This window comes from Saccostrea cucullata, unplaced genomic scaffold (genome assembly GCF_032062105.1).
Source record: "Saccostrea cucullata isolate Sc308-1 unplaced genomic scaffold, CSIRO_AGI_Scuc_v1 ctg77, whole genome shotgun sequence".
Taxonomy (NCBI): domain Eukaryota; kingdom Metazoa; phylum Mollusca; class Bivalvia; order Ostreida; family Ostreidae; genus Saccostrea; species Saccostrea cuccullata.
This window is the reverse complement of record NW_026929500.1, coordinates 57,175-78,378: the sequence shown is the minus strand read 5'-3', so window position 1 is coordinate 78,378 and position 21,204 is coordinate 57,175. Positions and strand designations below refer to the sequence as shown.

At 31.8% G+C, this 21,204-nt stretch overlaps 1 protein-coding gene across 3 annotated transcripts; it reads right to left on the bottom strand.

Annotated features, from left to right (window-relative positions):
* Nucleotides 1-1,831: 1,831 nt before the first annotated feature.
* On the bottom strand, nucleotides 1,832-14,554 carry LOC134281033 (docking protein 5-like). Of its 3 annotated transcripts, XM_062763493.1 has the most exons (8): nucleotides 14,428-14,554; nucleotides 10,721-10,846; nucleotides 9,570-9,789; nucleotides 8,997-9,059; nucleotides 8,440-8,641; nucleotides 7,780-7,928; nucleotides 5,652-5,676; nucleotides 4,644-4,732 (listed from the first exon to the last, which is right to left on the bottom strand). In XM_062763493.1, the coding sequence occupies exons 2-7, from the start codon at nucleotides 10,805-10,807 to the stop codon at nucleotides 5,669-5,671; spliced, it is 729 nt and encodes a 242-aa protein (XP_062619477.1). In that variant the 5' UTR covers nucleotides 10,808-10,846; nucleotides 14,428-14,554; the 3' UTR covers nucleotides 4,644-4,732; nucleotides 5,652-5,668. The 3 variants fall into 3 exon arrangements, with proteins under 3 accessions (XP_062619475.1, XP_062619477.1, XP_062619476.1); XM_062763491.1 differs by lacking the exon at nucleotides 5,652-5,676 and having other exon boundaries at nucleotides 1,832-4,732; XM_062763492.1 differs by lacking the exons at nucleotides 4,644-4,732; nucleotides 5,652-5,676 and adding an exon at nucleotides 6,623-6,660.
* Nucleotides 14,555-21,204: the final 6,650 nt, after the last annotated feature.

The following is a 21,204-nucleotide window of genomic DNA, read 5'->3' as shown; positions in this document are numbered from 1 at the left end:
TTTATAACACTTTTAAATTAATTTGCTGAAATAAGCATCATACAGATTTGCAATCCATTAACATTAATATGGCCATCCATAAATGCTAGCTGAGCATATTCTCTTTAAGGTTAATGACATTCAATGACCCCCTCCTGGGGCATCCCCAGGAATGGGTTAGGGGTTTCTCTTTTCTCTGAGCTGGAAACCAGTTGGATATATTGGACTTGATAGGAGATATTTTACGGATGGGTTTTGCTGGCGATAAAGGAAAAAGACTATATATTTATGGAAAAGATTACATTGACCTTTATTTATGCCCCTGTAATCAAAGATTCAGATGTTTCTAGTTTTTGCCCTGTCCATCCGTTTGTCCACAAAATCTTTAACCTTGCTCGTAACGTTTGACTGGGTGGGGCAATAGCTTTCATATTTCACAGATGTGTTCTTTGTGACAGTCCCTTTCTCTGGGTACATGTACCACCAAATTTGACTTCTTGGCCTTGGTGTTTTATCAAACTTTATAAATAACCTTGGCCATAACTTTTGGATAGTTAGAACTTTAAGGCTTTCATAATTCAAATGTTATTGTATTAATTGTGACAAGACCTGTCAATGGATATAAAGATTTTTGACCTTTTGACCTTAGAGTTTGACCCACTTTTAAAAATCTTGAACCTCGGCCATAAGTTTTGAACATTCATATTTCACAGGTGTCTTCCTTATGGCAAGACCTTCCTTTGGACATTTGTTGGATACCAACAATTTTGACCTTGGAATTTGACTTGCAAATTCAATTATACAGCCATAAGCTGCCATATAGGGAAATTCAACCATAGCCATAAGCTGCCTATCTACCAATTTTCAACTGTTACTTTGCCACAGTACTTTCAAGTATACCCCCACCAACATTTAAAGTACTAGTATGCTTTAATCATGGCGAAGTAAATTATGATATGATAGTACTTGTTTGAAGGCTTAGGGACATCAGTGTTTCACAAACACTTCTTGATTTTTTTTCATTATCAGATCATTTTAGATGCATATTTTGGACAATATGATGCCTAGGAATATTATCCAACCTTATGAGATGATGCATTCAAGGCATCTGAGTACATGTATATCTCAAAATGACCTATAATTATTAAACTTTGTCAGATGATGCATCTTGAATCTTCTGATTTGTCAACCAAAGATATAGGTCAAATGACATACTTTTGATATTTCATCGCCATACCTAAGTTTTTTGGAAAGGCTGAGAATCATTTAACTTTGGTAGTTAATGTGTCTTACATTCTCCATTTCAACCAAAAAGTAGGTCACGATGACCTACTTTTGATACTTTACAACTTTATCTTAATGGGTAAATACTCTGAATAAGAAGATTCTATTAAATATCATTTAACTTTGTTAGTTGACTAATTTAGATCATGCATCAAATTACGTCAACCAAAAATAAAACAGGGCACAGTGACCCACAATTGGAATTTCACACTTTAACCTCAATTCTTATGCTAAAAATCATAAAACTTTGAAAATGAATCCTTTTTTGTCTTAAAATTATGCTTATAGTCTAAGAATATCTACAATACTTTAGACTTGCCTGCATGTTGCAGTGGGTAGAGCTGAAATTCTGCTCTCGAGTCATCGAGAAAGGAGTTGATCCTTACACTGTGGGTTCGAATCCACTGCAGAATGTGGAAAACACTTCTTTGGATGAGACCATATAAACAGAGGTCATTGTCACAACAGATGTTGGCAAGAAAAAGATCCTTCGCTGGAGTTACTGCTCAATGGCCCTGAGTATGAAGTATCCATAAGAAATTTCAAATGATAAACAACAAGTTAAAGGCAAACTTTTGAACTTTATATACTGCAAAATTCAACAATACATTATAATGACTTTAATCTCACATAACATAATGTTAAAACATGTTATAAATTCTAATAAGGCAAAGATGGTATCAAGCAAGATTAATTACCAATATTCAACATATTCATTCCAACAAGCATCCATGTGCCTACAGATTCAAAAATATAAACCACAAAAAAATTATATATATATATAATCATTATCTTAAAGTATGAAAGAAAAGAGCTTTTCCCAATTAATATCATAATGAAAAAAAAATCCAATTTTTCTTTTAATAGTGTGTTTCTTTGTATAGACACTTCAGTAAAGGAGATAGTAACTTCAAGTGCAATTTTATTAATACAGTGTATTTTTTAGTAAGTTGATCCCCATCCCCATTCAATATCTCTATTCAGTTTGAGTGCTTATTGAAACAAATACTGTTAAATACAATTTTCTCTTAGAATAAGGAATGTCACAGAAATATGCATAGTAAAAATATAATAAAAACAGTAAATACGTACATAATTGTATATAAATTCAGTGATTTTTTTTTTATAGATGCACATAAAATGAATTCTGTTCTGTGGTTGGTATGTCAAATACCTTGATTTATTAACAATTTAACATTAATTAAATATAACCTGAAAAGAATCATTATAATTGTGACATGCAAAAATAATGTATAACAGATCATTTAAAAAATATCTGTGGCCTTGCATAAATTTCCTGTATTTCCATACTGCATATGAACTAAATCCTTTTCATCAACAGATATAAATGTATATATATCACTCACAAATATCTTTAGCAAGAGTCATAAGCATGGAAGCAATTCTCTTTTTACAATATAAACAAGGCAACTAGTTTGCATATATAGCATATTGCATATGCCATTTATGAAATACATGAAAGAAAAAAAGCAGTTGCATTACGTACATATATGTGTATGTACATGTATATATATTTTGATCTGTGTTCAATTTCCAGCGGGGGATTAAAAAAGTGACAATACTAATAAACATATGTTCATTCATGAATGTGAATCTCAGCAGTTTGTCATTAGCACTTCTGCAAATCTCTTTAATCTTTGTCATAATTATTAAGGAATGTAATTTGAAAAAAAAATTGCAAAATCATTGTTTTGACAAAATCCTAAAAAATCTTCAGCAAAAATAAAACCATCCTGAATATTGTACATTAATCTAGTAGCTCTTAATTATATACACATTTTAAAAAAAAAAATATCTATTTCATTACAGTAAACTAATAAATATTTGAAAATCATGTGGAATTCTGAGTACTGGTGGGATAAAAGCACGTTAGCAATTGAAATCTGTTTATTTCAAATAATTTACTGAGTGACATTCTTTGTTTTTTCAGAAAATTTAGAAATTTGCAAACCTTAACTGAAAAATTCAGTGACCATGAAATTAAAACCGCCATGGAATGTATCAACATAGAGAATTTTAAACACTTGAAATTAAAAATGTGAACAGTAATTTATTATCATACAATGTCTGAAAGGTAAAATGTGTGTAATCAGCAATTTATAGTTTTTCAAAAGAAATAATATAATGATTATATCATATTATGCTTTTATCAACTTTAAATAATGTCTTGCACCTATCATTCTAATTCAAAACTTAATCTCAAAAAATAAAATATAACAAAAAATGTTGCCATTACCAACTTGAAAGAATCATCAGTATCTTTTGTTTGTAATTTAAAAATTTAATCTCATTTAGGCAATCTTTAAAAAAAATACAATATCCAGTTACCAGGTATACGCTGTACAGTGGACCTTCAGATATCCGGACGCTTCAGTATCCAGACACTTTTTAATTGGAACAGAATTTTTAAATGTTATTTTGTTTTGTTTAACTGGTGATTCAGGTATCCGGACGCTTCACATATCCGGACAAATTGACTAGGAACCAAAGCATCCAAATAAATGAGGCTCCACTGTACTTGAAAAAATATACATATTATTTAACCCACTGTGGTAAGTCAAATTAATTGAAAAGGTGCATTTTTAACACAACCCTGATATACCGTACATGTAATATTAATAAAAGAATTTAATTAAAGCTATACACTGTCACAATAAAATAAGAGTACAGCAAACACTACTATCATAACTGAGAAGTAAGGGAAATGGGAACATATACATGCCATTTCTATCAATCATGAAAAATGTATTCATTGTTTTGTTTTAAAAGTAAAACATTTGATGCAGCAGAAATATTTATTCAACTTGTTTCTCTATTTCCTCTTCTTGAATGAGGTTTGATTCATTTAGATGTACATGTATTTGTTGCAGAACTTACACTTCAATTCTGAGTTCATGCTTTATAAAGCAAAGCTTGGCTCATATTAAATACATATAATAAATGCACAAGATTCTTCAGTATCTCTCTCATATATATTGTGATTTCAAAAAAATATATATATTGAAAAAAATATCAGCAATGAGTACAGGATTAGTAATCATGTAAAGGTCACAAAATCTAGCTTGCATCAGTTTGGAATGTTCTGTATAATCTGGCTTTACTGATTTTAATTACTGCATCTTAACATCAATAAAACCAAAATAAAACAGTTCAATTTATACAAAAACATCATACATGTATTTTTAGAACCATAATTTGTATATCACAGGTATCATTCAACTTCATAATTATAAAGCATTTATTAAAGACGTATGTTGCATTAAAAAAATAATTTATTAACATGGAATGTTTAGGTGGTCATGAAAATATATTTTGCTGGGAATGCTGCATACAAATTCCAACACAAGCTGTCTTAAAAGGTGGCTGGATGGAGATTACAGTGAATTCTTGGTGTATGAACGTTCCCTTAATCTCGGCATGGTATTGGTGCTCTGGTATCTTCGAAACCCTAAAAAAGAAATTGACATGTACAAAAAACACCATCAATTGTTTTGAATTACTGTGGAATCATTTAAATTCATGGGAGTCAATGTTCGTGGGTAAGCAAAAATTATACCTGTTTGTGGGGACGTAATTTTGTGGATAACTTGTAAATACAATGGGTCAATGGATCAATATGTTGAAACAATACCCTGACATAAAACTTTAATTGGGATTTAAATTCGTGTGTAAGGGTGACCCACAAAATCCACAAACATTGGTTACCCACAAACAATGATGAATCTACAGTAGTTTTAAAATTATGCTTTGAAATCTGTATTTCTGTATTCCTTTGAAATTATAAAAATATCCCTTTTCAGGTATTTAAAATGTCCTCAAATAATAATAGCATAATTTAGAAGTGCATGTAGTTTAATTCAAACTGGAAATAAGAGACAAGATGCAAAATGCTTTGAGTTATAAGAGTTATGGTTCCTTTGTCATATTAAGACAATTCTTTGCCTATTAAAATCAATTTATATAGGTTAAAAATGTTGCAAATTTACATTCAGTTTGGTATAAAAATGAAATTAGAAAATTATTAATCACATTTCAATAAAGTACTTTCCCCATCTCACTGCAATCACAATAAATAATTCTTATTTGGATATTTTTTTTCTTTGTCAAGCTGCATGTTGTTACTGCTAATTTTAAAAGATTCTTGAAGATGTTTGTTAACAAAAAAGCAGCAATGCAAAAAAAGAATGTAACTTTGATTAAAATCATTTATTTATTAATCAAAGTTCAGCCGCTAGCTATGGCATTAAGTTCTTTTTTTATGGGTCAAATACTCAAAGTGTGTGTTGCACCTGAATATGATTTTATATCATTTTTATCATATCATGTGACATATAAAAAAATAACAATGCTTTAATAATAATATTTACCCTAATAATGGCAATGATCATTGACCTGAAAGAAAACAAGATGCACTTGAGAAATACCTTAAACATGCAAACATAGACTTATTCCAATGCATCCCCTTAGATCCATGTACAAAAATTGTAAATTTCTGACAAAAGTGGGGCACACATAGAACTGGAAATAATTGTAAATCCTTTGCCCTTTGAAAAGCTATTACCTTGACAACAATATATGACCTCAACTTCTGCACTAGACCATTTTATATCATGAATGTAATGCTATATGTAAAGTCTCAACAAAATAAAGTGTTATTACGTACAAAATGATACTATTTTTATATGACTAGTGACTTAAATTTGTCAAGGAAACCTGTGTAAAGGATCTAGTCATTAATATTTCATTTTAAATATTAGGGTTTTATCAGTCATAATACAGTGATGACTAGGAGATGCAAGCTATAGCTCTGTAATGGTTTAGGCATATATTAGCCTATATTATACATGTATAATTATATTAATATACATGTATATGGATATGGCTATATCAGCCTGTATACCTCAATGGTTAAAGCACCTAATAATGATGTAGGTGTCCATTTCAATCCTCCCTTAAAAATTCTCCCTTTCTATTACATAACTTGGTACTGATACAAGCCTAACTGTATGTAAAATAATTAAGTCAACGAAAAAATGTGTGTATAAGATTCATGTATTTATGCCCCCAATCCAACCCCGCGAACTTTGTTGTTAGGGATAAAAATTGCTACCAGACAGTGATACAGACAGACTGACGGGCTAAAAAAGACAAAAAAATTAGAAAGATAGACATCATTAAAACATGCCTGCAAGACAAAATATATACAGAAATGTCAGAACTGCTAAGTCATAAATACATATTTTCAATCAAATAATTGCTTTGAAGTATCATTAAGTCAAAAGGGTTATAATGCATATTAAAGGTTGTTTCAGAAAACATGCAACCATTTTGATTGATTACATTTTACTGGTGTTTATTCCAATATTCTGCACCAACCTATCAAATTAAGTCGTAATTTCAAGATTTATTCTAATGAAAATAATTAAATCTTGCAAATACGTAATGAGTTCAAAAGAAATAAAGATTGTAAAGTTTTACTTCGTTACAAAAATGTTCTAGATAACGTCATTTTTAGCTGAATAAATAAATCTATCTCACATTATCATTTCTAGAGCACAGAGTCGGTTTGTAATTAATCTGGTCTCATTTTTTGAACAATTTTGAATTAGTTTTTTTAGGGGGTGCCTTTTATAAACTGTGTCCTAATAAATATCCCCTCAGTCAAGGTGGTTTAAGTCAGGTTAGAGTTGAGGCCCAATTTCTTGGATTTAAAAGATTTTATAGTGAGTCCTTCATATATTCATTCTAACCATCCAAGCTTGAAGATTCAAAACATATCTGGTATTTCAGCATCCGATATACACTTGACTTGCTCAATTTTGAATCATTTGTTTGCAAGCTTATATTTATTTTTACAAAAGGATTTCTTGCTAGTCTCTGAAACAATGCCACTTTAGTAACATTCTCAACTGTCTCTGTTTTCATGCTTCCTAACTCCTAATTATCCCCCCCCTTTCCAAATTTTCTTTTACTTAGTATTTGATCACACATTAACCATGTTAACTGTTCATTAGTCTGAAAATTTAACAATTTTATACAACTTCCACTTTATATTACTAAGTTGGTTCATTGCATTCTACATTGTATAAACGTTATTTTTTGTTATAATTACAAGAACTCGTATTAATAATTTTTTCCTAAAATTTTGTTATTAGTAAAATATTATACCTTTTTACTAAAATTTTACACAAAACTTATATATCTTTCTGTTTGCATATTAATCAAGTGAGGAAAGTTAATGTTTACAGGTTTTCTGAAACTCCCAATATGACAAACCAATAACAGAAAAAAAATCATAGAATAATATTTGATATTTCTATAATGTAGTGCAACCTTTTTGAAATTAATAGTTTAGAAGCAGGCTCGCTATTAAGCACAAAGATTTTCATAAAAATTGTAATAAAAATCTAGTTCTCAAGAAAAGATTGCTTTAGATCAGCCCAAAAATTGAAAAAAAAGATAGCAAAAGCTTTGTTTTTAAAACTGTAAACTGACGTGGATTAAAGCTTCCATTGCTGCTCTGTGATTGTCCGGACGCCACACTTCCACGGAGTCTCCTGGCACTCTGATCCAGACGTCTATAGATCTCTTCTGACTGGTAAGACTTGAACAGCAATAAGCATTCTCCAACTTCTTCTTGTAAACTAAAACATTATATATTTTAAAAGTGAATTATATTTCACTCAGATAGCAAACTGTACTATGTATCTACAAATGCTTTTGGATGAATATTTGCCTTAGAGACCTGGGGCCCGTTTTAAAAAAGGACTTACGACTTTCATATTACAATCATCTGAAGTTTTTGATCTTAGCCTTAAGTTCTTTTGTAAAACGGACCCCAGATCCACCTTTGTTCAAGTTTGTTGTTACTAAGAAATGGATAAATATGAATCAGGGTATAAAACTTCAAGGGAAAAATTCTTCTGCGATCACTGATATGCAAAAAAGTAACACTGAATTGCTAAAAAGTCCTCAAAACTTTGCAAGTATTAGGTCTTGGAAGTGTAAAATATGAAACAATGTTTGTTGTAGATTGAAGCAAGGCAAACTCTAAAGGAAATCCATGAACATAAATCCTAGCTGTCTTGTTTCTCTCAACTTTGGGTGAGAGAAGCAAAATGGACTATTGGTTTCTAAAAATGAAGACAATCTTACCGGCCATTTTCTATAAGAAGGTTGTTGTCCCTTTTCTCTGGGTTGGCTGTGTATCTTCTGATACAAGAAATCTTCATGCTGACCCACCTCCTGAGTTTGGAAACATCCTCGTAAACGTTAACCCTATCAGCAGTCACTTCCATAATACATTCCCCGTCATAATTCAGAAAAATGTTTGGTATAAGGTAAGCCCGAAACATTCCTGAAATTAGATCGTACCATCATTATTTTCAAAAAAACAAAGTATGATAAGGCACATTCATAGGTTTACAAATAGGGCTAATTTGACATGGTTCAAACATGTCTTGTTCAATAAACAAGTAAAAGGAAATTTATTTAAAATCAAACAAGAGGCCCAGGGGCCACAGCGCTCACCTGAGTACATCGGCTAGGAAAAAGCACATATCAGATCAGAGTTTACCGAGGTTGGGGTGGGGTGGGGGGGGGGGGTGGTGGGCTTGAATAAACAATATAAATCAGTATCATATATTAATGATGTGCCAGCTGGCATTGTTAGATAAAAAAGACCTACAAAATAAACCATAACTGAATTTTACCCATAGGGAGAGTATCGCTTTTACCAGCCTCTGCTTGCAATTTCTGAAGCCAGTCATCTGCATCTAAAAATTAATGATAATATTTCACATTTTATAATATTTTACAAATATCAAAATGTTCAATGAACTTTAAAGTTTGCTTTATTTTGATAGGACTTTTTAAAAATACTTAGTGTATTTTTAATCTAACAGTTTTTTCCCCTGAATAGAAGAAAAAAAACTGACTATAGATGAGCCAGTGGGAAAATGTGGAAATCAAGTACCAGTATTTACATTTGTTGTCCTTTTTTGTTGAATATTAATCAAATATATTACTCAGTATCGATACCCGTAATGTGCATAATGCCTTAATAATATAACACAAAATTTTAACTTATACTGTTATCAAGGTCACTAGGAATCTCTCATGTGATGCTCAACTTCTCTTCAGAGTAGCAAATTTATGGCAAGGATATGTTTTTCTCTGACAGTTTGACTTATTCCTCCCACCCACCCCCCTCACCGAGCAATGAAATTGACTACAGGGCCACCCCATGCACATGATGGGTATCTTTATCTCTGTTGGATACCTACCATCATTACATATAAATTGTCGGACTTCCCCTCCAGCCAGGGAGATTGTGATGCCGTGGTCTTCATTAAACGACAACCTCACAACAGTTGTCACGTCCTGCATGCGAATAAATGACAGCTGCCTCTCCTCTCGGTACCCCCTCTCATCGGCATACTTCACGAATCTTGTTGGACCTTTACTGGAAGGGGCAAATAGAACAACATAGCGCTTCCTCCAAATCTAGTAAAATGAATGAAGATTGAACAAAAAAATATTCATGAGCTACCATAAATCTTCCATGTTTTTTTCCAATACAGTAAATCAAGAAGCATATAAAGTGAAATTGGGAATTACATTGAGAATTTTTACACATCTTAGAGTGAGAATTAGGAGGAGGGGGATTATAGGTTTCCTCATGTGTTTTAATCGAATTACTATTTTTGAAATGTGAACTAGAAATAATAATAAAGACAGTTATTAATATATGAAAAGTTACACACTGTGAACTTGTTGAAATACCTGGTTTGCTTTTAGTGACTTTTATGTACTAGTAAATTTGCAAATAGCTCTTAGGCATACATGTACAGTGTATTACACTTACTGTTAAAATTTTCAGTTTTCTATTTATGTACATAAGAAAGATGCCTTAAGTTTCCTTTTTACTTTTGCTTCAAGAAGCAGGAATAATTTAATTTTTTAACTATTGATTTTTTAAAATCCAAATCCAGGAAGAAATTCAACAGAAATAGCAAATCATTTACCAGTACAAATATGTAAATTAATTTTAAGTTTGCATATGTTTATATATCCAGGAAGCATACTGAGATTATCTTCATTTTTTTCACAGTTAAAGGTGAAATTATATTCCAACATGTGCAAGTCTGCAAGCACAAGTGTAATATACACTCACCCCAAAGGTCTTGTAATACCCCCTTACCCCCAGTATGTACTCACCCCAAAGGTCTTGTAATACCCCCTTACCCCCAGTATGTACTCACCCCAAAGGTCTTGTAATACCCTTTTACCCCCAGTGTGTACTCACCCCAAAGGTCTTGTAATACCCCCTTACCCCCAGTATGTATACACTCACCCCAAAGGTCTTGTAATATACACTGGCCCCTATGGTCTTGTAATACACACTGCCCCCAAAGGTCTTGTAATATACACTCACCCCGAAGGTCTTGCTTTTCATGCGAACCTCCCCCTGTTTTAAGACAATGGACTGTTCAACTCCTTGATAACCACCATCTCCACTCATCTTCACACATTATAACAAAGTGCAATTCAAAAAGACATCCTGGGTGAAAAAAATTAATTATTATTATAATTTGAAATTCATAATAATTAATAAAAATTTATTATTAGTGCATTATGAAGTCTTCAATTACCAGATAATTGTCAATGAAAAGGTCCCAACTTTAGGCTGCTTGTCATCAAGATAAATAGTTTTGGACTCAGAAAATGTAAAGGTATTATTTGCATCATCCATACAAGTATATAGTTACATACGTTACATAAATAAACAAATTTATGAAATATATCACATCAATGACCATGATGACAATATCCATATGTTTATGTATGGTATACTTAGTCTTACATAATGAAAAGTAAGTAAACTTATAAAGATAGATGACATTATAACACATGAATGCATAGTCAGTTCCTACATGTACTAAATTATCAGTCAAAATCTGTGCTTTTTACACACACATGACAAATCTTTATGATCAGCATGTTATGTGTGAGTTTTAAGGCAATCACATGTCAAAAGTTTCAATTATAACAATGGTTTCATATGTGCACCCTTACCTTTTTTATTACCTTTTCTACTAAAATATTCATTCAGTGATGAAAAAAATTCTGAAACATGTATTTTTTTTTAGTTTCTAGTAGTATTTATATTCTGACATTTTTTTTAGGAAATTTTACATGATATATGTAAATACTTTCATGCTTTACTCTATACTCTAAATCATTTTTTTTTTTCAAATTGAAAATTTCACCTGTGTATAAATACCTCTGCTTAAGTGTATATTTAAGGACACTCCACAATCTCAAGGACTATTATATAGACACTTATACACTTGATTACAACTAAGGGAATAATTGTGAATGAACAGTTGGGTATAATATATATAAATTCCTAAAATTTGTTTATTCTGCCTCAACTCGTATTTGTTTTGTTTTTTTTTAAATTGTACTGATTTTTCTTGTTTTTGAGGGAAATCAAAAAATTATTCAAACAAGAAATTAACACTGAAGCAGGTTTGTTATATATGGCAAAATATATCAAATGGATTTAAAAAGGAGTTAAAAACTGAATCTTTTTTTTTCTTCTGGAAACTACTTAAAAACTTAAAATTTACCTGTATCATGTATATAGTGACTATATAGCATGACAAGTACTATACCAGAACATCATAGGACTGTATGACAAAAAAAAAATTCACTAAGTGCAAGGTTACATAATATGCCTACTTTGGAACATTATGCATATCTGTTACACATACTCATAATCACAAGTTGTGACCTTGACCTTTGCTACTACATGTAAACACATGAAAGCTTTCTTCGTTATCAACTGAAAGACTTATAGAAAAAACGAAACCTTGTATACAGTATAGTTCATTGGTCATATAAAGCTTCACACTGTAAAAGATTTGGCTTAGAAACAGTTTGATCAAGATGCCTTTTACATGTATGGCTATAGTACTGAATTTCATTTCTCTAAAATGACCTTTTTTTAGAGTCATGATATAACAACAACCACCCACCCCAAAAAAGAAAAACAATTAAGATATCCAAATTCAATTTCTTTATACATAGCAGGATTCAGCCTCTATATTTAATGTTTTTCTTACTTGTTAACTCGGAAAAAAGATAATTACTTGTCCAAACCTAACTTTTTCTTGAATGAAAATAATACATTGACGGTGCGACCGTTAGGGCAAGCGAAGATAATTAGAAAATGTTTTAATTTTGATATGGCTCATCAAATTGCACGTGACATTTGTGTGTCTAGACTCTGACGTCACATGACGTCGTATGTAAGTTGCATTATCCAACAGAAGCCTGGAAATTGCTAATTTAATTAAAGAACCTATTTATTGACTATTTTTCTGCAACATATCCATTGAATCAAGGCAAATTCTTTATTTGTTTAACTTTTGTTTGTTATTCTCGTGAGAACGTAGCTTTAACAAGTAATGCATTGTGGGTCCAGAGTTACTGAGGAAAAAAATTCTGATAAATGAATGTGCAGTAGTCCTAATTTTCTCTTTGCCAAGGTGTTGCTTTAAGAGCTCGTAGTGACGAGCGTCGCGAAGGGATGCTCTCTGCATTTGCTATCAAGAACTACTCTTGATAATAACTTGAAAATTGTTGTAAATATTTTTGATAGAATCTATAAAATATTCATTGTAAATGTGTAATAGCAATAATTAAGTGAACATTCTAGATCTAGAAGCACAGGCATCTATATTTTTCTTTATAGCATGCAGACCTGTAGCTCGCTGGTCTGAAAAAAATGGGATGGATGACCAGAGAGCTACAGTACCCCCTTTGAAAAAAGTTTATATTTATTGCACACAAAAATACAGTCTTCACAAAAACTTTTCAAATTAACTGGCCAGTCGGACCAGTGAACTTTCAAAATTTACTGGCCAACCAAAATTTTTACTGCCCCTTAATTAAAAAAAAATTAAAAAAATAAATTTTCATAACTGTAAATTTATACATGTTTACATACTTCAACTTTTGAAATGCCGCCATTTTTTAGAATGGTATTGCCTGTCTTTACCGTATGCAGGAAAATGTATATCGGATATCAGACATGCAGGCCAGTCTAGCCATTTTTCATCCTTTGTCGCGTTTCGGTAAGTTGTTCTTTGGAACTTCGCACATTTTACGTACTAGTTAATAGTTACTAGCTAGTTCCGGTTGTTACGTAATACATCCATGTTATAATAGGGTTATGATAATACGATTCAACAACATGTGCTTGTTCTTTTTATTTTATATATTAATGAAATTTACGCAAGTAAGACAGTTAAAAAATATATTGACTGTTTATGATTTTTATAATCAACTGTTACAAGCCCATCGGACTTCTTGAATTTTGATTTTCACTGACCCGACATCAAAATTCACTGGCCTCAGTCTTCGGACCAGTGAGTTTTCGTGAAGACTGAAAATATGCTGTTTTTTTATTTTATGACAAGTCACGTAAAAAACATGTTGGACCGTATTGTCTTGCCACCCAAGATGACAGTATAACAAGCAAAATTTTCTATGGTATCAATTTCAGGCTCAGGTAGGCTATTTACTATGGTTTTGTGAAATGTTTGATAATGAAGTAGTGAAAAACTAGCTGCTTGAGAAAATTCGGACTTTTTTTTTTTTACAATTCAGTTTTCAATTTTTACAACGCTTGGATCTGTACAATTTAAGCCATGTAAACAAGTTGAGCAGACGCCATTACGGAGCCTGCATACCTTTACTTTTTTACAAATCAATAAGATACATACATATTTATAAACCAAGACCCAAGTACCTGTGCTGTAGCTCTCTGATTGTCCATCCCATTTTTTTTAGACCATCAAACAGATCTGCTAGATCTATATCCTAATCAACAAGGTGCAAATACTGCCAACAAACTATATGGCCGGTTTTATATAAATATGTTGATAACAGAGGTAATGTAACTTATTGATAAAATATAGGAATAGGTACCTCACAGTCACTCAGCCACTGACTTGACTGAGGTTGAACATTAGAAATATGTTGGAACATTAACATGATCAAAGCAAAAATACATGTAATCTAGTCCAGCAGCATATTCAGAAGTTTGTATGGTAGAAGACAATGGATTCTTACCTTACATTAAAGTTTTTAAAGCATACTTTGCGATGTCGTTTGTCATTTTCTTGATGTTGTTTTCTTCTTCAGACTGGAGTTTTTTGGGTTTGCCCACCGGATATCTTTTACGGTATAACGAACCCGATCCAATTTTAAACCAACACCGTGAACTCATTGCTGAAATATTTCCTGTTCCACTTGAACACTGTTGAATGTAGAATATTTTATTTGAATAAGCTAAAGGCATGTAAATAAAAGACATGACTAATGCTTTTAACGAATGAAAAGGGGGGGGGATAAATAATTCAGATAAATGGTTATTTATTTCATTGTCCGACTCTGATCAATTTCATTTTTTTTAATTCAACAAAATTATTTTCACTAATAATTCAACCGATATGATATAAACCTATATGAACTAGGGATATACTATACATGCATGTACCTTAGAATAAGGACATTTTCCGTCGCTGTTCAGATAGGACTTACATAAAAGGATTGTAAGGGATTGATTGATTGATTTTATTTTGTTTAACGCCAAGTCGGCAATATTTCAGCCATATTTCGGCGGGCAAGTTTGTTTATTAACCGGTTTTTGAAAGTTTTTTGGTATCTCTGGCGGCCCCCAATGAGCCTACTCTTTATCGAACTCCAGAGAAACGATCTTTTACATGCCAAGGGGGTTGTTATCCTTGACACGGGGTACCATTTAATGTCCCATCCGACGGACTTAAAATTTAAAAATATGTAAACTGTTAGAAATAAAATCATCTAAATATATCTCATAAAATTGCTCTAATCATTTCTATATTTTATTGTAAAAATCAGTTTCATGTAAATACTCCAAAATTACATGTACATTAACATTTGTAAAAAGGTCATGTATCGTTTTTGCATTACCAAAGAATTGGCGAAAAATCAGAACATTCTAATAAAATATGATTTACAGTTATCGGACAGTCACGGGATATACATTCCGGCTGAGACTCCCGATTCAGTAAGTATTTATGTGTAATTTTAGAGTGACCAATACGTATTCTTGATATAATTACTTCGTCTTGACGTTTCAGACCGAAGTCACATTTGTTAACTTTGTTTTCAAATCATCACAAAAATTCCAATAAATTTGCCAAAGAGAATCGACATAAATTTTAACGAGATATTTCAAATCGGTGTAAGGAATTTTAAATAAAGTAATTTCATGTTGAAGTGCTGTTTTTGCTGCACTGTCAGCCTTAGTGTTTCCAGGGATGCCGATGTGGCTCGGAATCCAACAAAAATTGACTTTTTTAAACAGAAAGGAAGAATGATTGAATATCATGCGAAAGAAGAAAATAATTCTGGTCCAAAATAAAGGCTGAATAATTAAAATTATTCAAACCTTAAAATAAAAAACTACATATGCTTTCAATGATTTTTTTAAAGTGTTATTTCTGTGAATGTATGCAATATCGGATTAAGTAGGGGGAGGGGGGGGGGTCGGACCCTCCCAGCCCCTCTCGCTCAAGGACTTTTTTAAGTATCATTTTATCAACTTATTGCATTAATAAGACTCTTATGTGTATTTTCTTCATCCTTCTAGGATAAACAGAATCCGCTTGAGGATCTCTTTATCTTATTTGACCAACATGTAGTACTGACTTAAAAATATGCCCTCAATTGAAAAAGTAGGTCAAACTTCATGGTCAAAGTCACAGGGTAAAAAAAAAAAATCATAGTGTATTCAGAAAAAAATGTTACAGGTAATAAACATGTGTAATACGAAAGCCCTATATTTTCTTTCTCGAAAGTTATCACCAATTTAATGTAATGTTTAAATATTATTTTGATATATCAAATAGGTCAAACTTCAAAGGTCTTGTCACAGGTAATTTACATGTGATTTATGAAAGTTCTATCTCTTCTCAATCAAAACTTCTGACCAAGGTAAAAAGACAGATGACCCCTTATATTCAAAAGATTTAATGTCCCCTTACTTTTGCGAAAGCAGCTAGGAAAAAAAAGAAATGGAGTATGATTGAAATCATCAAAGAAATAGAACAACGTTTTAATAAATTATACATTTATTTAGACACAATACCTCACTACAATTATGAATATTACTTTGTCTTTCCTATATCTTAACAAATTAAGGAAGACAAAGAAAAATAAAACCACAGAGCAAGTGTACTCCTGTTGTACAGGAGTATTTCTTGTAAGAGTTAACAAAATACATGTAAAAAGACAAGAGGCCCATGGGCCTTATAGGTCACCTGAGCATTATTCAACAACTTTCCAGTGATTGAATTTGATCCATGTTTTCAGCCAGATGCTATAGCATTTACAATTTGGTCATCATAACTATACACATAGCAGTTCCTTAGTTTGGTTACTTAATACCCATAGGCAGGGTAGGGGAACAAAAAATGCATTTCAACAAATCAGTAATATCCAGCAATAATGAGTAGTGCCGCTACCACACATGAACCCTTGACTCTTAGGCCTAGATCCACACATTGTACAATTTTTGGAAAGGCATTCATGCTGTTCAAAAATATTTGATTAATACCAAGGAGCACATTTCAAACAATTCATTCATTTTCAGTATATAAGTACAGCCCCCCCCCTCCCCCCCACCCACCCACCCCCTCTATGGTACAACTGACCGTGGGGCCTTGAAATTTACAATTCTTGAAGATTAGGGCCCTTGTTCATAACTATATAGGTAGTTCATCTGCTTAAAACCTAGGTGCAAAGAAGAAAATATTCAAAGATTTAATGTTTTTTCACTATACATGTATAATCAATATAGCCCCCCCCCCCCAACACCAGAACCCCTGACCCTGGGGCCATAATATTCACAATTTTGGTAGAGGCACTCTTGCTAATCATAACTATGTACTTAGTTAGTTTATATAAAATCTAGGAGCAGAGAAGAAGATTTTCAAAGAATTCATGTATTTTCACTATATAATCAATAGAGCCCCGCCCTAACACCAGAACCCCTGACCCTGGGGCCATAATATTCAAAATTTTGGTAGAGGCACTCTTGCTCATCATAACTATGTACTTAGTTAGTTTATTTAATACCCAGGAGCAAAGAAGAAGATTTTCAAAGAATTCATGTATTTTCTCTATATAATCAATAGAGCCCCGCCCTAACACCAGAACCCCTGACCCTGGGGCCATTTTTTTGGTAGAGGCACTCTTGCTCATCATAACTATGTACTTAGTTAGTTTATTTAATACCCAGGAGCAAAGAAGAAGATTTTCAAAGAATTCATGTATTTTCACTATATAATCAATAGAGCCCCGCCCTAACACAAGAACCCCTGACCCTGGGGCCATAAAATTCACAATTTTGGTAGAGGCACTCTTGCTCATCATAACTATGTACTTCATTAGTTTATTTAATACCCAGGAGCAGAGAAGAAGATTTTCAAAGAAATAATGCATTTTCACTATATACTTACTTAGCCCCACCCTAGCACAAGTACCCCTGACCCCAGGGCCATGAATTTCACAATTTTAATAAAGGACTCAATGTTGATTACAATCATGCAAACAGTTTGACTGCTTGATGTCCAGGAGTAAAGAAGAAGATTTTTAAAGATTGCATTAATTTTAGTGGTTTTGGCCCCACCCCCCAGGCCCCAGGGGGGCAGGGATCATGAAATTCACAATTTTTGTTCCCCTTCACCCATAGATGCTTTGTGTCAAATTTGGTTGAAACTGGTTCAGTGGTTGCAGAGAAGAAGCTGAAAATGTTCAAATGTTAACACACGACGCACGACGACGGACGAAAACAGATGGCAATAGGTCACCTGAGTTTACTCAGGTGACCTAATAAGTAATTCCCTGTACGTATATATGGTGCACTCTAAACATTCATTTAAAAATAAAGAAAACAATCTTAATTTATTGTACAGCAATATTTTCACTCCCTTTTGATAAAATTAAAACCTAAACAAGGTACAGAATTAAATTTGCCTAAAGAACTAGTACAATGAAGCGCATTGAAGTGGTAAAATTTTCCGTTCGAATGGAACGTTTTGAGCTATATTTAGAGTGTTTATTGTCATCTTTTGACACGCCCATTTCTTTAGAAATTGATAAAACGGTCAAGTTGTTTCTTCAAATACCTGTAGAACAGGTTTTCCATAAATATAATAGCCAATCAAATTGAGGATCTAAATAAACACCGAGTAAACACGTGTTCGACCAAAACATGTGTTGTGGTAACTTCAATAGACATGATAAGTTCAAAAAAATGTACATATTCGTTGCAATTTGTGTTTCTCAGAAGCGGGGAGTCTCTATATCTCCCTTTTAATTTTTTTAAAGCTCCATTTCAGTGTAACTCATGTTGCTTAATTTGGGATGTCCTAAAACTAGCGAATATTACTTCACTCGTTTTGATAAATGGGCGTGTCATTTTGTTATAATTGACCTTCAAAACATGACTCAGAACTTTTCATCCAAACGGAGAATTTTACCACTTCAATGCGCTTCATTGTAATTGTTATTTCAGAGTTTTTACCTGGCCCATAGAATATTGGGTGGGGGGGGGCAACACCCCCTTTTTTTCCGAATGTAGTTTTTTGTAATTTTTTTTTATAGGATTTTCTTGCTATTGAGCTTATTTTAGTTAAGCCAGGTAAGCTATTAAAACTAAGACAATTTCATGTCCATTCACAACTTCAAGAAGATTAATTGTGGGCTGTTTACAAGAGTCATTTGTTCCGAACATGATAAAAACAAATATGTTCAAGTACAATTCAACATATTACATATATAACATATTCTTTTGATTTTTCATAAATTGTACAATTTTTATTGCACTAGTTCTTAAAGTTAAAAAAATGAAATACTGCTAGCCTAGAATGAAAAACTGCAGGGAAAAAAAAACTGTAACTGTAATTAAATAATTTAATGATTGCAATAGAAAGTATTGCAAAAGATTTTTTTTTTAATTAAATGAATATGATAAAAGTTACGATAAGCCTCGATCAACAAGAAAATTTTTAGGAAATGAAAAAAACTTCCTTGTACATTAAATAATTAGTACATATGTACTACATGTAACATGTATCAGCTTCATTTTAGGTACATATCAGCTCAATTTTCAAAAATATTTTCAGCAAAGAAGACTGGCGAACAAGCCTGAAAATACCTTTGTTTCAACAAAAGCACAATTTACACACAAAAATATTTTCTACTAAAGAAGATGAGTAAATAAGTGAAGAAAAATGCCTATGGTTCCACAAATAAAAAAGAGAAAAAATTACAAATGTCAATTATATCTCAATTTTCTTTGATATTTCAGTTAATATTGAATTCAAATATAATTATCTAAATTAAATCTCCACAACTTGGAACAATCTCTTAATTGTTCATTTAATTTGTTGAAATTATTCATCTAAGTTAAGAGGACAAAAATTAATGATTATTTCTTCATATTTTAAAACAATTTTTCGAGATATCATAACTGGATCTTACTTTTTTCTTCAAAGTAAGCTTAAGAAATATACCTTTTTTTTTTTAAAAGAAATATTTGAAGTTCATTCAAGGATCATATAACAAACAAGATTTCAATGTTGCTATTCTTATGAGTTATAATGTGTAGCGTCAGTCTCTCAGAAAAAAAAAAAATCAGAATTTTTACTGCTAAATATTAAATTCCAAATACATTGTAATCATTTTTTTTTTATCATGAAAAACTTTTCCTGAGAAAGAATGACTGCACTTAAGGACGTTATTTGGAACCTTTTCGGTTACCCATTTTAAGTTTAACATTACAATATATCGCTATATTAATCTATGATTTATGTGCAAGCACACAGAATTTTTCGTCATGCATATTTTTAATTACATACAACGCTATTGAAAAGAACACGTTTAAGCCATAAATTCCGGAAAGTTGAACTGGACCGCTATTTTAAGGTGGCAGCAAAGGGCGGAACATTTAAATCGCATGGAAATGGATCATATGCACATGGTTTTCCGTATTTGATTTACATTATATATGAAAAAGGCGGAGAGGAGGGTTTTGTGTTCATTGTGTACAAAAAATAAATGATTTATAACCATGCATATAATTTCATTAATTTGTATCCACGTAAGTAAGTAGAGTAAGTAAAGAGCAGAACATTAAGAGAAAAACAAAAAGTTCATAAAAATAAACAAAATTGTGATAAATATATGTCTGCATTTTTACGCTTAGGTTTGTAGTGTCTTTTTAAAGAATTATTGGTAGATGAAAATGACACTGAAATACATTTTTATTTTCTGAAATATAAATGAAAAATTTTGCAACCTGTATAATAATCTGAAATAAGTACACACAATAAATCCATAAATGACATGCCATTTGATTACAATTTTGACCTTTATTCAGAGTACAAAGGGCAATGCATTAAAGAAAATGAATTTTGGCTTCTACATTATCAAGCACTGCATAATTTTCTCTATCTAACGTTCTTTTAAAATTGTAATATTAAAATCTCACTGCTCATGTAGTATTTGCTGTCAAAAATAATTATATGTGTTCGAACCTACAGTGTATTTTAAAAAAAATGACATTTTCACTTTATCTTAATCATCTTGAATAATAATTGTGGACTAATTTAATTAGTAACGGAAAAATAAAATAAAAAGTTTAGTTTTTTTTTTGGTGTGAGCTCACCTAAAACTCTTACTTTTTTCTTTCAACTGCTACATGTATATGTACAGCATGTAATAATTTTCTTTTAAATGCCCCGAACAAAAACACTATAGTGAAAGAAGTCAACGTAAACTTTAAAACGCCAATAAATT